The sequence below is a fragment of the Ascochyta rabiei genome, chromosome 5 (assembly GCF_004011695.2).
Source record: "Ascochyta rabiei chromosome 5, complete sequence".
In the NCBI taxonomy this organism is placed as follows: Eukaryota; Fungi; Ascomycota; class Dothideomycetes; order Pleosporales; family Didymellaceae; genus Ascochyta; species Ascochyta rabiei.
Genome location: NC_082409.1, coordinates 27,426 through 44,155, shown reverse-complemented (window position 1 = coordinate 44,155; position 16,730 = coordinate 27,426). Strand labels below are relative to the sequence as shown.

The following is a 16,730-nucleotide window of genomic DNA, read 5'->3' as shown; positions in this document are numbered from 1 at the left end:
AACACTGTAGACTAAAAGAGTTCCTAAGGATACGCTATTAGGCTATTTAGAGGACTTATTGCCTAAAGAGCGAATAAACAAGATACTGTTACAACGTTAACTACTAAGGCTAAGCTCCTAGCTCTGGTCTTAAGTAGCTAAGGAAGTAATATTTACCTCTTAACTATTAAAAGAGCTTTAGGTAACCCTAAGTAATCTAATAATAATAATTAAATGTACTAATATGCAGATAATACGTCTAGTTACTACAGACATTACTAAGATATAAACTAAACTTTAGCATATTAATATACACAACTACTAGTTATAATAAGAAGTTAACTATAAAATAGTTAAAGTAGAATATACCCTATCTAAGAATATAATTACAGATAGATTTACAAAGTTGTTGCTATTTAGCAAATAGGCTAGCTTTCTTAATTAGTTAGGACTTGTTAAGGGCTAGAAGGGTATATTAAGGGATATCCTACTTAAGAAGATGTAAGAGCAACTAGAGGACCTTATATTAAAGAGTTAATTAACTAGTTTACACAGCTTGTAATAGGATTCTAAGCTAAGGGGGTGTGTTAAATAAAAGGTATTAGAGAAAAAGGTTAGGCAATATACCTGCTAAGAAACCGTGCAGGGGCCCCTACTAGAACCTAGATAAGACGAAAATCACCCTTACATAGAACAAGAACAGATCATCAATACATCATCATCAACTCATTACTATTACTATCCAATCTGACACTTCTATCTAAAAGAGGAGGAAGAGAAGGGGTTTAGTTTAGGCTAGCACTTGTCTACAGGACTGTAACTAAGTCTACAAACACCTCCTATAGGCGTCTGTTAGTCTAGACTCTATCTAGGGCCTTTTTTTAAGCTTGCAGGTTTAATTTCTAGTAACTATAGCTATCTTTTTGCTCTACTAGCAGCTATACACTTGCTGTGGTGTTAATAAAGGAGGGGGGGGGGGGGTAACAACTCCAGGAAATTGATCGTTGGCTGCTATCCTGCCTATCCGAACAATTTCACACATGACAAATTTTCAAACAAATTTAAACAGATTTAATAATTCAAAGCTGGAATATTGATTTTGCTTGATTATCAGGAGCAGTAGCCATTTGTTTGATTGTTTTGAAGTAATCAAACAAAATCAAAACAATATTATTGAATCTATTTAATTGTTGACAAGCTTGTTCCCTACACGCCTTTGTAAACGTTGCCTGCCTACATCGTCTGATACAGCGGCACAAATATCCTGCTTGATCAAATCGTGCAGCGATGTCAATGCTTCTACCGCCACAGGCGCCACAGGCGTTACAGGAGTGTGGAGCTTGGTCTTGCTGCCACATTTGTCGCGGGCGGCTTTGGCATGTCTCACAATACCGTTTCTGGATTGAAAGGGAACAGCCCAGCAGCAGCCCACTCGGTCAGGATATTTCTCTTGGTAATACTTGGTCCCTGGCCGGCTTGTAAAGGTAGGTGAAATGCTGCTTGCTGATAGTGCTTATGCCATCACGATTTAGTCGCTCAACTTGATCGCGATACGCCGTCTTCAGAGGGCCGAAGACTGAAATATCGCACGGCTGGAACTTGTGAGAGGTATGCGAGGGCAGTTAACAAAGATAAATGTTGTTTGCAAAGTAGAACTCCAGGATCTCAAGCGTCTCATGCGTTGCGAAGTCATCAGATATTAGTAAACGAGGTTTTCCGTCGGCTTTGGCTCTAGTCTCTGGATCGAACACGCGGGTGACTCATTCCAAGCTGATTCTAGAGTCATTACAACCTTTCCCGGAAATGCCGTAGTGCCATCCAGGAGTTGGACGGGTGGTCCAATTACTTCTGTAGGTAGCAGCTGGCTAGATTACGAGAGGATGCAACGCCCTACTATCTGCACTGATACATTCTATAGCGGTCACTAGGGTCCGCTTTACAACAGAGCCTCTGTGGCCTCATAAGTCATCCCTGCTGACAAGAGCCTTTATAGAGCCCAGCAAGCTTAAGAAGACTCCTGTTTCATCCATATCATAGACATTCTCAGCCAGGACAGCTAGGTCCTTGAGGACCTCGCTGATTACCTTGAACTACTGCACGACATTGTCGTATATGTGCGTCTCGTGACGCTGCCAATCTATGGACTTAATCCGTCTCGCTCTGAGTGCAGGATAGCGTTTCCCGAAGGCTTGAGCCCAGTTCTTACCCGAGGCTTACTCGGTCTGTTCGCGAGGGATCAACAATGGGCGATGCTGAAGGCTAAAGTAGGTATATACTTGATGCGGACAGGCTGTCCAAACCTAGACATTAGCAACAGGAATGCAACAAGTGCTTTCACTTCTACCTTTGGCATCTATTTGGATTGATTGCAGTTATGTGGCGAGTTGAAGCGATGCGAGGGCTCGAACGTGCACTGCGGGGAGTGTGGGCCGATACCGGTAATCAAGCAAAACACACTTCTGTATCGTGCGAACGTCTAAGCATCGAATTCGGCAAGGCTTCAACACCCCCAATCACGCCGTCCGAGAAAGAACCTCTCTCTAGCATGCCCGAAAATGCATCCTTGGATATGGTCCCGCATGTAGCTCGCTGAATGGGTGCCTCAACCCCCTGTGATTAGTCGTTGCTTGGCGGATCTTGGATTCAAATTTGTCACGTGATTCGGCTCATCTTTAGCTCTGGTGCCGACATCTTGATTACCACCATTAGACTAGTACCTTGGCCGCTTCGCATTCACCTTAACTCATTCCAAAGGCGCCTCGACCTTTCGACGCTTCCCTATTGCTCCAGCGCGGGTGCCAGGTTTGTATGTACTCGTCGCGGCGCAGCTGACACGTGATAAAAGAGGTATCAAATCACGTTTTTAAGCCGATGGGATAATAATCATGACAGAAGTAAGACAGATAACGATGTATTGCGTCAGTCGCACTCAATAACGAAAAAATCACAAGGCAACAACAGAAATGCTCATAAGATTATCAAACTTTTTTTTGCCTCATTTGGTTTGCACAAGATGGGTCGTAGCGATAACATTGTTCTGAGCGTCGAGTTCGAAGGCTGTGTAATGCATTCTCTTATCTGCTTCAGATTGATGGGCAGATTCTCTGTGTTCAATTGTAAGCACATGTCTGCACGAAAAGAATCAAAATACTGACTTCATAGCCACCTTGACTGTACGAGGATTCAGCTTGTGGATGTTCTGTTCAACCGCTTTGGAGAAATCGTCCTTGACCTGAGTGGATGGAAATCCGCCTGGGCGAGTCCAAGTCGTCGTCTTGTCGACATAGTCAAGCGCCAGAGTTTTGGTTCCACTCGTGATATTTTTGAGAAAAGCGCTGCGTACGTAAGACATGGTGACTTGTGTATGATCTTGATTCAAAGAAGTCACTGGTATGTCGAGAAGACTAGCTTGGGTCTTGGAATGGCCTTAAGATATAGTGCGATGATGATAATGACTTGAAATACTGAGAGCAATAAGCCACTAAATTTCTTGTTGAATAGAAGATGAGACCATACAATTTGAGGGTAATTGATATTGGGACAAGGTGATAGTAAGAGACTGTATAATCCAAGAGTTCTAGAGTGCTGTGAGATTCTAAACATGACGTCCAGACAGCATCCTCTTATACAATCAGCTGAGCGGCAAAGGAGAGATGGCCACTGCACTGCCTGGGCCTTTGCTGCGACCGCGGCGCTTCTGTGTGACCACCTTGTTAGCCTTGCATGGACTAATGACCAACAAATACAGTGAGTTGGAGGTCATATTCCTGATGCAGACTACCTGCTAAAACAGCAAGCGCTTGCAGAAGCGCAGTGATTGTGCAGACAGCACTAGAAGTATACCTTGCCTAGTAGAGTTATTGGACCCAGTTGTTATGGACATGGCCACAGTATGGGTACTGCAGCCCACCAAACTCGCACAGCAGGTTCTCATCACCAGAAACAGCTTGAAAGATGGAACTAAAAATGGAACTAAAGATGGAACACTTGGCGCGCGCCTACCGTGTCTGTGTGCGCAACAACTGGAGTCGCGCAACGACCAAAAACCACCTCAACGCTTAAAATTAGATGAGGCTATAGAGCCACCCACAACAGCTATTATTTTGTGATTTTGTGGTGTAGTACTAATTAATTACTTGCAAAAAAGATGTACTATTTAAATTTGGCTGGTAACTTGACGTTGCGGCCGCGTGATGTGGTTTTGAGTGGGGGAGCTAGGGACAGCGATAGGGGACTACGACCACCAACATCATCCCTAGGACCACGTTTTTAACACTTTTTTAGCTAGGTTGCTTATAAAGCTTTTTTTTTACCCTTTTAAGGTAATTATATAGCTTTTGCAGCATTAAGCTCTTGTTATTAACGCTGCTTTTTAGCCTCCTGTTTAGCCTTCTAATTTGCTGTATTAGCCTTCTTCTTCTTACGTACCACCTTAGCTGCCTCTTATACTACACACCTCTCCTCCTTCTCCTTCTCCTTAACTAGCTTCTTAGCAGCTGCTACTTCCTTACTAGTAGCTTTTCTAAGCCTCTCCTCCTTCTTCTTATGTTGTCTGACTTGCTTACAGAAGCGTGCTTTATTAACCTTTCTAGGTAACTAGAACACTGCACCACTATAGTACTCCTGCCGTTACTGCAAGTCTAAGGTTTTACTCTTCTTTTTGTGCTTCTTCTGCGTCTTTAGAGTCTTTTTAAGGCCATCTATCTCATACTAGAGGAGTGAGGTTTTAACTGAGATGTAGTGGATTAATTGTCTTATCTTTTTAACGTTACTCTTACTCTAGTTTTTAACTACACGCTGCAATAACGTCTCTATTTTAAGCTAATCCTTATTGCTATAAACAGATATTAAGGACCTATCTAAATCTAAGATCTCTAGTGTTTTAACAAAGTAGTAGAGGATAATGTTAGGATTAAGTGGATAGATACCTGTTGCCTTAAAGGACTTAAGTATTAGCTTTTTAGTAAAGCTACATATCTACGCTGGCCAGAATAGGCAGAAGAAGTCTACTCTAGTAATAGGTGCGTTGTTTTAAGCCTTATAGATGTGTGTTGTAACTGCTTTTAAGTATTCTATTAATAGAGGCTTAAACAGCACTATATTAAGCGGCTGGAGCGGTTAGGTTAAGTGAGGGGGAAGGACAGCTAGGAGGATCTTGTAGTTATTATAGTACTTAATAAAGTCTATTGTTACGTAGGATCTGTAGCCATCTAGTATTAAAAGCCTCTACTTTCTTTGTGCTTTCTCCTTAGTGTAGCAATTAAACACCTGCTTAAGCCAGGTAAGGCCTATATCCCTATTTGTCCACCCTAAGAGAGATAATATAACTATTACAGAGTGTTTTCCTAGCTTAATTTCAGCTACCTAGTCTGATTTAATGCTGGCGTTAGCTGACTTATAGATAATGCCTAGCGGTAGTACTGTTCTATTACTACACACACACGCTATAAGCGTCTACTAAGCTTAGTTACTATCCTAGATAGATGCTTTAATCTCTCCCTTTATCTACATATACTTACTAAACACGTGTTTTATCCTGCCTGTAATGCTAATTATAAAGCCCTTCTTATCTATATTATATGTGTAGCAACCCTTAATAGAGTATTTAGAGATTTTATGCTATAGCAGGTTAAAGTAGAGCGTATATTTATTATAGGAATTAGCATTGTAATATAGTTAATCTATCCTAGTAGAGTAACATAAGATAAGATAGATAGAGTACTTGTTAATAAAGCAGGTAACCTAGCTCTCACTAACTGGATTTTGAGCCACTAGCAACGCGAAATTCTAGATTATCTCTCTAGTAGGTAGTAAGTAACAAGTACTAAGCAACTCTATGTACTTTATAAGCTCTATCTCCTGTTATAGCGTTAAACGTTGCTGGTTGATGTCCTTGGTCTCCTAGGAGTCCTGAACGTGCTTGTGTCTCTAAGCTAGAGTTACGCAGTTAACGCTGAACCTGGTAGCAAAATGCTAATACACAAGTTTTTTGCCTGGTTTTAGCGCATTAATTGCTGCAAGCGCTTTGTTAATAGCTGCCATAGTTGTTAAGTTACAACGCGTCAAAGTATGGTGTAGTTGTAATGATTCGGTCGTTGCGCGACTCCGGTCGTTGCGCGCACGGACACGGTAATAAAATAAAGGCCCGACCGCCCAACTTACCTAATCAGCGGGAAAAAGCTTGGACTTTGCAACTCCACGAAGTAATCAAGTTGCGCGCCTCGCTGTTGCGGTCTCATGAATCGCCCATCCACTGTCATTTTTTATGACCACTGTAATTCACTCAGCCTTTGCCTTTCTTTCTCAGTTATATGTAAACAGTGCGAACCACTCAACTTGCGTTTGACTTATTCTTATCGTCATTAACTCTTGACAAACATGTCTGCCCAAACACTTACACGAACGGCTGCACTCAGGCGAGTCTTGGGCCAGTCAGGTCGTCGCTACCTCGTCGAACGCATCCTTCAAGACAAACCTGGGAACCAGGGACGTGTGTATCTCGCGACGTGAGTAGACACAAGTCAGATAAAGATAGACCTACAAACACTAACATTACGTTTTTTATAGATCTGGAGACCACAAGTACGTCTTGAAAAGTGTTGCGCCACGCGACTTCTTTTACTTTAAGGATATGTTCGACGACCTTCGGAGCTCACCCAACCTACGCGTGTCTGACGATGCTTGCCCGGACGAATCCGTGTTCGTATACAAGTACCTTCGAGACCACCTTCTGTCTTTTGTCCAAAACGAAGTTCCGCTTCCTATAACCAAGCGAATTCTTCGAGATAGTCTGCGTGGAATTGCTGCTCTGCATAGTAAAGGAATTGTTCATACCGATATCAAGGCAAACAATATCTTGATAGAATGGAAGGACCAGGGTGGCGAGATAACAGTGGAGCAAGTGCAGGTTGCGGACATTGAGGATGCGGCCTATGTACCAAAAGATTGTGTTATTAAGGGAAGACAAGTTGGAAATTGGATGTGGCGAAGTCCAGAGGCGCACGCATCAGCTGAAGTGCATACACCGTCAGATATGTTCTCTTTTGGTCTTGTGGTAAGTCTCTCTTCCCTCTGCGATAGTCCCTAATCTGAAGCACTACAGTGCATATATGCCATCACGAAACGCGTGGTACTCGCAGTAGACGAAGAAGAGATTCCAGAGGGCATTGAACTCTTAGACATCGTTCTCGAACGTCAGCTTTCTTACTTCTCTGACCTAGAGGGTATAGATGGTCTGATTCGGTACCTTGGCGATAGTCCCTGGGCTCAACTAATTGCAATGGTAGCGGCGGACTTCAATGCGGACAATCCAAGGCGACCGTTTGCATTATGGCAGGACATTGACCCTGACTTCAAAGATCTTATCGTACGGATGATGAATGTCGACCCCACTCGGCGACTCACAGCTAACGAGGCATTGGCACATGAGTGGTTCTCAGATGTTCCGTGATGAGGCAACGTGGGGCGGGTCGACCACACAATCGGTCAAGTGTCGCTTCGCTATATTCAGCATTTAGTAGAGTGTATGGGCAGTTTGGTCCCTTGTGGGTTTGGATTGTCGAATGCGAAGTTAGGGTCGGCTCAGAGGCAATGTGAAAAAATGAGCCCTCCGTCTTCAACAGAGGCTTTGATTGGTCTGAAATGACCAAGACTTCGAATTTGCTGGATAATTTGGAGCCGCGTAAATTGGATGAGGTGGTGGAAACGGCAAAGAAGACGTCATGTGAAGGCTTCGTTAGCTTCAAAATTATGGAAGGTCGAAAATTTAAAGAGACAATATAATTACTTACATTTAAGGTGTTTGGCGATACAGTATCGATTCTGAGGCAATGTAATGAGCAGATATGATATTACTCTCTACCCAAAAGCCATTTCCGGATGATGCCCTTCAGCATTCTCTTACCCTAAAGTGGGGAGAGCTGCCATGGAAATTCACACGGTAAGTTACGTTACCTCAGACGGTGCAACTCGTCACAAGAGGCCAAGTCAGACAACAGGACAGTAGGAGAATACAACGCGCTGTTAATACAAGCTTGCTAATTTCTAGCAGTGTCTGACGCCTGCAGCATCTCAATATATATCATTGTGTTTTTCAACACCATGTTCTCATCTCGGAAAATCTCTACTGGATGGAAATTCATTTATTTAGACCCATAGGCGCCGTTGAGGGCATCCAATTGTTCGGAAAGCTTTTAAGTGCTAAGCTTTCGTGACATGTCTGTATGTCGATTTCGGCGAGCTGTTCAATCGCCGCCCTCCAGGTGTCGTGATATCAGGTACCCACACCGTAGCCGGCAGGATGACCAACTTTCACTTCGGCTGCCCGCCAACACAGGGTAGGGTGCGTCAACGTCGCCATACCTACTCCGCGCACGCTGCAGTACTAACAGACAACAGCAAGTCGCAGCAAGACCTTCCCATTGCGGGAGCGTCAGCGGGACGAAGTAGATGTCATCACGCAGATATCAAAGACATTGCTGGCTACCTACCTCCCGCAAAGCCGCAGCGGAGCGATACTGGTCACATCTCAGAATAAGGATGCAGCCGAAAGGCTCGCGGGAGGCTACAACAAGACCAGGGAGGTGCTCGCGATGAACGAGGGCGAAGGTCTGCAGCTGCTTCGCAACAAGCTGCGTGATCCGCCGATTGAGGAGAGCGCCGTGGAGCTACTGCGCGCGCTGGACTGTATACCTCTCGCCGTCACCTAAGCGGCTGCGTACATCAACCGACGCGCGCGCATGACGGTTGCAAGCTATCTCAAAGTATGGACATTGTAGGCAAAATCTTGCGTTATGCATAACCTTCGTATTTAATATTCTTGTAAGTAGCGCGATTTTGCTGTTTGTTGTCTTTTTTGTTGTACCCGCTGCCGTACTTGTTGCTGAATACGGCCTTGGCCACTTCACTCTCAATGAAAGTCTACTCCAGCTAACGAGCCAGCTAGATCTAACGAAGAGGCCAAATCTCCTTGTGACTAGAGCATGCGCAGAAACCTGAGATCCTGAGCTAATAACGGAGAATCTGGCCAGAATGCGGACAATCTATTGACTGTGCGGAGGCGAAGGGCACTTAGAGTCGCCTCTGTGAGCTTCGTTCGCCCAACTAATAACGGATAAATTGCAGAAGAACGAATAGATTGAAGGCTAATGATGTTTTTATATTCTCTGGATACGGTCAGTATGAGAAATAGCATGTGAACGACTGTAACTTGCGTGTGAAGGGTTTTCACAGGATTACTCAACATTACTGGGCTTCCGCTGGCGTGTCGAAATGCCTCGTATGGACTGTTAGGATCCGCACCGATGCGGTCCATTGCGATGATACCTGAGATAGCACCGTGTATCCAACTGAGGATGACTTCGATAAACTCCCCTTCACACTGCTTGTCCACTTTGATAGTGGAACACTCGGAATTCTGTGTAGCCTCCAGGTACGGCCGCAACAATTGGGCTATGCTGTTGTAATACTCTGATCGTAACAAAGCCAAGAGAGGATCTGCTGATAGGGGGTCTTCATCTCCCCAGGCTAGGCGGGAGGTCAGTGCTAACCTCCAGGCTTTTAGATGCCAAATCTGCTTCGTCGCGCAGCTTAGATAATACTTCAGGGTCGCGTTGTGGATTCTTCTAGTCGCTGCAAGGTCCTTTAGTGTAAACCTGCTTACTTCCTTAAGTAGTATCTAAAGCACTACCCTTGTCTCATAAACTATCTCAGGATCTTTTTCTGAGCTTATTCCTGGAAACATATAGCTTCCAGAGATATAAACAAGGCCAACTGTAACAACACTAAGACAAGCGTTAACACTACTGGAAGAACTGTTAGATAGGTACATAGATTTGACTGTATCAACTAACAGCATCAAATCCCAACATATCCAAGAACCCCTCTTTATCTCTTCAGACGTAGGGGCGTTCTGATCTTAGGCAGCTTAGCCATTGTTACAAGTAGTTGCACTACATTTCGTTAGCCTAAATGCCTAAGACCTATTCTTAACCTTACTAGTTGCCATAACTCATGTATATAAGGTAAGCCAAACTAATATCTACCTAACTCTCTTAAAGCCTGGCAATTTAATTGGTGTATATTGCAGCCAAAGTTATAGCTTTTGCTAGAGCAATATTATATCCTTTACTTGTGTTTACAAGTATATCTCAGGCATAGGAGTGATATTCTATGCCTAGAATGTTATAAGAACGCTTTAAAGCTCCTTTAAGTAATTTGCAACTCCCTAGTGCAAGAAAGAGGAGGACAGTGGCATTTCTAAGGTTTGGTACGATAGAGGGCTTCCGCACTGCTACAGTGTCACTGTACTCTTCAATAAAGCCATCGCATATCTTCTAGGGTTTGTTAAAAATTAGATGTAGGATGTGCACATTTTCTGCGTATAAACTAGACAACTCGTGCAGTTTTTAAATCGAGAAAAGGGTTGTTTGGTTCACTCGGCTGATCTCAAGCGACTTAAAATACGGCGCTTTAACCCTTATTTTACAGCGCACACACACAACAAAGCAAAATTTCGACATAGGGCCCTGCACACCGAAAATACATCAGAATCTATCTTAACCCAGCGAGGATATACTATCCTAAGCTTCCTAGAGCCTCTAGGCGTCTGGTTGCTGCACGCTGCCTAGTTATCTAACCTGTTCTGTTGCAAAAAAAAATCGGATTTGCAGAGCACAGACCACCCCTGCAACAACAATCTTATCTTATCTTATCTCCTTAGATGTTATCTTATCTAAAAGAACACAAAAAATAACAAAACATCCTATCTCTACTAGATAGCAACAAGCCTTTCCTTAGCTTTCTGCTTTTAACCCCTTCTTTCTACTCTAAGAGGTCTACTAGTTAGGCTAGTAAGAATAGAATAAAGGCAAGATTAGTAAAGCTAAGACTGCCTTTTCCTTGTTTTTTAGCTCTAAAAAGTAGATAGAGACTAGGTACCTCTATCTGTGCAAAAACAAGCTCTCTTCTAGTTATTTCTTAGTTATTTTATTATTAAAAGAGAAGGAAACCCCTACCTAGGACCAGGACCTAAGAATATAGAACTGGAACTACTACCTAATAGAGAGCACTCTCTAAACATAAGGATAATAGAAATAAGCCCCCTAAGCTCCATAATCCCTCTAGGAGAGATATACCAACCTACACCTACACCTAGACCTCTATCTATACCCTTATAATTAAACCTATATTAGTAATCTACTCTAGGAATACACTAACCTAGTATATTTAACAGAACTGCAACTGTACCTCTACCCTCTGCTCCCTCTAAATAACCAGCTAGCAGACCTGCTACTCTAACAGCACCTAGGCTCCCCCCTTTCTAATTTAATATAGCTACTAGGCCTATAACCTAAGCTTCTATTACTAAGACAGTAAAGGAAGCTCTATCTATTGCTAGGACAATAGTTATTTAGGCTTCTTCCCTAGCTATCTTAAACAAGGAACAATTAAACCTTATAGACCTTCTAGAAATATTTTAAAACTACACAGGAAACAACAGGATAAACAAACAATGCCTCTCTATTCCAGCGTCATAAGTATTAAACCTTAAAACAGTTTCTATATTAATTAAAACAAGAGCAAAACTCCTTTTAAAACCTACCCTAGCTACTAAGACTGCTACTGTTTAACCTTCTACCTAGCGTACTTTATACGCATCTACAGCTTTAGCTAACCTCTCTAAGAACATAGAATAGCAAATAGTTATAAAGAAGAAGCAACCTACTATTATAAAGAACTCTCTAAGTGCACGCTAACTAGTTCTAACACTAAAGTAAGAACTACCCTCTTTTGTTCCTCTTTAAAAGCGTAATACTTTTAATAAGGCCTTTATAGATAAAGGAGTAAGCCTCCCTATAAATACTTCTACTAGCCTAAGCAGAAGAAATAACATTATTCTTACTACAACACCCTCCTTTACAGCAAAATACCTACTTAAAAACCAAGTAATCTAGTAATTATTTACTACCTATAAGGAAGCCCTTCTAATAGAACTATGGCACAAAGTAATCCTACACAACATCCCTACGTCTCTAGAAACAAACTAGGCCCTAGAGGTGCTTAAGTTAGAAATAACTACCTTTAACAAAGGCCTAATAATAGTAGGAAACCTATTCTGGCTAACAAGCTACTTAAGGATATAAAAGTAACAACTAGGATCTGTCTATATAGCGTTTATAATAGAAAAAGAAGTATAACAAGCTATACAGAATAGACTATACCTACTAGAAGCTAGCATAAGAGTAGAGAAGTTTATTACTATACCTCCTACTACACAATACTAAAAATGTCAGCAATTTAGACATTTAGAAAACAGGTGCCTTAATAGTACTACATACAAAATATGCGTAGATAAATACCCTACAATACTATATAAGTGTAATATGTGTAGTACTACAGGTAAAGCCTAACAGCTTATCCAGGAGGATAACTAGCGGTTTGGAATAACTAGCGGTTTTTTTTTCCTTCTTCTTTTCCTCTTCTTTTCTATCTGTTTTAGCCTATACTAGGCTAGTAGAAATAGTTAGTATAGATAGCAATAGCTAGTAGATGTTTCTAGAGAGAATAACTAGCGTTTTCTCTCTTAGGTAATAACTAGAGGGAATAACTAGCGGTTTGGAATAACTAGCGGTTTTTTTTTCCTTCTTCTTTTCCTCTTCTTTTCTAGCTGTTTTAGCCTATTCTAAGCTAGTAGAAATCGTTTTTATAGATAGCAATTGCTAGTAGATGTTTCTAGAGAGAATAACTAGCGTTTTATCTCTTAGGTAATAACTAGAGGGAATAACTAGTATTGGCGGTCTGGGGTTAGGTCCAGGGTCTGATCACAAACACCAACTTTAAAATTCTTAAGCACAATAATTCTTACAGCATGCTTACGCAGAACTGTAGTAAGTAAGTATTATACTCTTATACATGCTATAGCATTTAACTATACAATAGCAGTATTGCAAGGGTAGCTCTACCTAGTGCAGCGCAGCGCACACACAGCCAGTTACAGTTACTAGTCCTAAAGCAGTAATCTTCTAACGTACCCCACGGGCGAGCCGCTCAACGGGCGAGCCGCTCACTTTTGCCAAGCCCCTACCAAACTTCTCCTCCTACACCAATGTCTTCTTAACAACACCATTTAGACGCGTTAAAGGAAGCTCAGATACAGCTTGCGCTCCAGGCTCTTAAATAAGACGCGAATCTCTCTTAGTGACGCGCTGCAGCTATCTACAGGGTCCCTTAAAAGACACTAAGCGACTAACACACAGGACAACCTTCACGCGCAGATTCTATAGCCAACTTACAGAAGCTGGACAACAATAAGGAGGAGGTAATTATTAAGCATGTTCTTAAGCTAGATGTGCGAGGATTTTCCCCTTAGCTCTTAGATGTAGCTACTATAGCTAATTCTTTGCGCGCTAAGCGCAATCTGGGCCCTATTAGCGTAAACTGGCCTAGTACGTTTTTTAAGCAACACCTAGAGCTTAAAGTCAAGTTTAATCGCAAGTACGACTACAAGAGAGCCCTTTGTGAGGATTCTGAGGTTCTACAGGGCTAGTTTGGCCTAGTAGCTAACATTAAAGCTAAGTATGGCATCTAGGATAAAGACATGTCTAACTTCAACAAGACAGGCTTCATGATAGGCCAGATCTCCCTAGGAGCAGTTGTTACAGCTTTAGAACGACAGGGTCAGCCAAAGGCTATCCAGCCAGGCAACCGAGAGTGGGCTACGGCTATAGTGAGCATCAATGCCAAAGGATAGGCTATTCCGGCCTTCCTTATCTTCAAAGCCTACTACTACCTCTCTGCCTGGTACAAAGAAGAGGATCTGCCTTATGACTGGGTTATTAGAGTCTCTGATAACGGCTGGACTACCAACAAGCTTGGTCTTAACTGGTTGAAGCACTTTGACAGGCATACAAAGAAGCGTACTATTAGCACCTACTGTTTGCTTATTATTAATAGTTATAAGAGCTACAACTCTCTTAAATTCTAGCAATACTGCAAGGATAACAAGATTATTGCTCTCTGTTTGCCTTCTCACTTATTACACCTTACACAGCCCCTTAATATAGGTTATTTTGCTGCTTTAAAGAAGGCGTATAGGCGCTAAGCTAAAATACTTATACGCAACTAGATTAACTATATTATAAAGACAGAGTTCCTGCTATGCTTTATACGCGCCTATAATGCTGCAATTACTTCTAAGAACATCTAGGGAGGGTTCTGAGGTGCTGGATTGGTCCTATTTGACCTAGACCGGGTTATAATGGCCCTTAATATAAAGTTGCGCACTCTATCACCACCACTACCTGTTAATAACGAGCTCTGGCAGTCGCAAACCCTAAGCAACACCCTTAAACTTAGGTCGCAATCAACGCTTGTAAAGACAAGGATTCAGAGGTATATAGATAGTTCGCCTACCTCTATAGTTAAGGCGTTTAAGAAGGTAGCAAAAGGGGCAGCAATAATTGCGCATAAGCTAGTGTTGGCGCAACAGGAGATTACTCAGCTTTAAGCTACTAATAAGGCAGCCACACAACAAAAATTACACAAAAGAAAGCAAGTTTAGGCAGAAGGGACCCTAACAGTTAAGGATGGCCTGCGATTAATAACTCTGAAGGAGTTTAGGGCGCGTAGTAATAGGAAGAAGGCAAAGAAGCAGGTGCGCGCTAAAGGAGGTGAGCCCTCCTAAAGACGCTGTGGACAGTGCAATCAGACAGGACACAACGCGCAAACGTGTTAGAAAGAGGTAGAAGTAGTTTCTAAATAGTATTACAGGCCATACTGCACTTTACAGCACCAAACTGGGTTGTTTTGGGCCATAATAGGGTGGAGCTTGGTGGGGGCTTGGCAAAAGTGAGCGGCTCGCCCGTTGAGCGGCTCGCCCGTGGGGTACGTTAGTCACATTCACTAATGTACTCTGTACTAACCTACAGCATTGCAAAATAATGTAAACATACTTACGCAATAGCGTAGGATAGGTCTCTTTTACTCCTATTATGCTATAGCATTTTACTATACAATAGCGGCGTTGTAAGGGCAGCTCTACCTAGTGCAGCGCAGCGCACACACAGCTAGTTACAGTTACTAGTCCTAAAGCGGCAATCTTCTAGTCAAATTCACTAATGTACTCTTTACTAACCTGTAGCATTGTAAAATAATGCAAACATGCTTGCGCAATAGCGCAGGATAGGTCTCTTTTGCTCCTGTTATGCTATAGCATTTTACTATATAATAGCGGCGTTGTAAGGGCAGCTCTACCTAGTGCAGCGCAGCGCACACACAGCTAGTTATAATTACAGCAATCTTCTAGTTACATTTACTAATGTACTCTGTAGTAACCTACAACATTGCAAAATAATACAAACATGCTTGCGCAATAGCGCAGGACAGGTCTCTATTACTTCTGTTATGCTATAGCATTTTACTATACAATAGCGGCGTTGTAAGGGCAGCTCTACCTAGTGCAGCGCAGCGCACACACAGCTAGTCACAATTACAGCGATCTTCTAGTTATATTTACTAATGTACTCTGTACTAACCTGCAATATTACAAAATAATGCAAACATGCTTACGTAATAGCGCAGGACAGGTCTCTTTTACTCCTGTTATGCTATAGCATTTTACTATATAATAGTAGCGTTATAAGGGCAGCTCTACCTAGTACAGCGTAGCGCACACATAGTTAGTTACAGTTACTAGTCCTAAAGCAGCAATCTTCTAGTTACATTTACTAATGTACTCTGTACTAACCTACAATATTGTAAAATAATGCAAACATGCTTGCATAATAGCGTAGGACAGGTCTCTGTTGCTTCTGTCTATACTATACTCTTATTATAACACCTCTTATTATAGGGGTCTTATTAAAAAGTTAACTTCTTTATATAACCCCTAAGCAGGATAACAAAATATATCTTCTCTTAACAGACATTATTATTTAGAATCTAGCACTTTATTTGTGTAGAACTTGTAGAAAAACTGTAACTACTTTATTGTCTAAAGCTCTATCCTATAGCTGGCTGTAATATTAACTTACACTGTAGTTCTTTAAGCTGCAGTCTTACTATATCCCGCAGGGCTGCTAAGAAAAAATTAATTATTTTACTAAGCCCTATCTGCCTAAACCTACTAACTATAGACATAATTTTAGGCAAAAAAGAGCCTGTAACTAGCAGGCTTACTAACACGTAGGTGCTAAGCTACTAGAAACACAGGTCTACAACAGCCCCTAGAGCAGCTATAGCACTCTGCAACTAGCGCTAACTTCCTGCATGCTCTACTGTAAGCAACACTGCTAGTATTAACTATAACAGGTACGTAGTAACAAGTTAACTTTCTATTATAGCACTAACTGTAGTTTGTAAGCGTATGCTGTTACAGACTATACTTTCCCTACTACAGGCTTTATGTAAAAATAAGCTGTTAGGGCGTCTTATTAGTATAAAACAATTATTTCTGTACAAACCTAAATTATGTCTTAATTAACTAACTAAGAAATATAGCAACTAATAATACAGGCACACAAAAGTTACTACAGAATAACTCTGCAAAAATTAACGCATTGCGTAAAGATGCAAAGTTACAGTAGAGAATAGCAGCTACTACCTAGAAGCAAAAGCAACGTAGAAAAGAGGTAGTGTAAAAAGGGTTAATATTAAGTATATAACAACTACGTGCACTTATTTGTATATACAGACTACTACTAATATCCTCTTATAGAAATTAAGTAATACATTCTACTGCATAAGTAACAAAG

General features: G+C 41.8%; 2 protein-coding genes across 2 annotated transcripts, besides 13 other annotated features; both read left to right on the top strand.

Annotated features, from left to right (window-relative positions):
* Positions 1-735: part of a mobile genetic element that runs on past the window's edge.
* A 531-nt stretch (positions 736-1,266) lies between these two features.
* Positions 1,267-1,461, top strand: EKO05_0003205 (uncharacterized protein; the record flags this gene model as incomplete). Its single annotated transcript, XM_059636116.1, has 1 exon — positions 1,267-1,461. The coding sequence occupies one exon, from the start codon at positions 1,267-1,269 to the stop codon at positions 1,459-1,461; it is 195 nt and encodes a 64-aa protein (XP_059492099.1).
* Positions 1,446-1,600: a mobile genetic element.
* Positions 1,530-1,600: a mobile genetic element.
* A 2,378-nt stretch (positions 1,601-3,978) lies between these two features.
* Positions 3,979-6,111: a mobile genetic element.
* A 246-nt stretch (positions 6,112-6,357) lies between these two features.
* On the top strand, positions 6,358-7,429 carry EKO05_0003204 (uncharacterized protein; the record flags this gene model as incomplete). The annotated part of the gene is made up of 3 exons (XM_038938574.1): positions 6,358-6,485; positions 6,547-7,033; positions 7,082-7,429. The coding sequence occupies 3 exons, from the start codon at positions 6,358-6,360 to the stop codon at positions 7,427-7,429; spliced, it is 963 nt and encodes a 320-aa protein (XP_038801052.1).
* A 3,044-nt stretch (positions 7,430-10,473) lies between these two features.
* Positions 10,474-12,388: a mobile genetic element.
* Positions 10,675-10,713: a tandem repeat.
* Positions 10,993-11,037: a tandem repeat.
* Positions 11,110-11,167: a tandem repeat.
* A 614-nt stretch (positions 12,389-13,002) lies between the features above and the next one.
* Positions 13,003-14,872: a mobile genetic element.
* Positions 13,730-13,959: a mobile genetic element.
* Positions 13,733-13,944: a mobile genetic element.
* Positions 13,964-14,076: a mobile genetic element.
* Positions 13,967-14,070: a mobile genetic element.
* Positions 14,873-16,730: the final 1,858 nt, after the last annotated feature.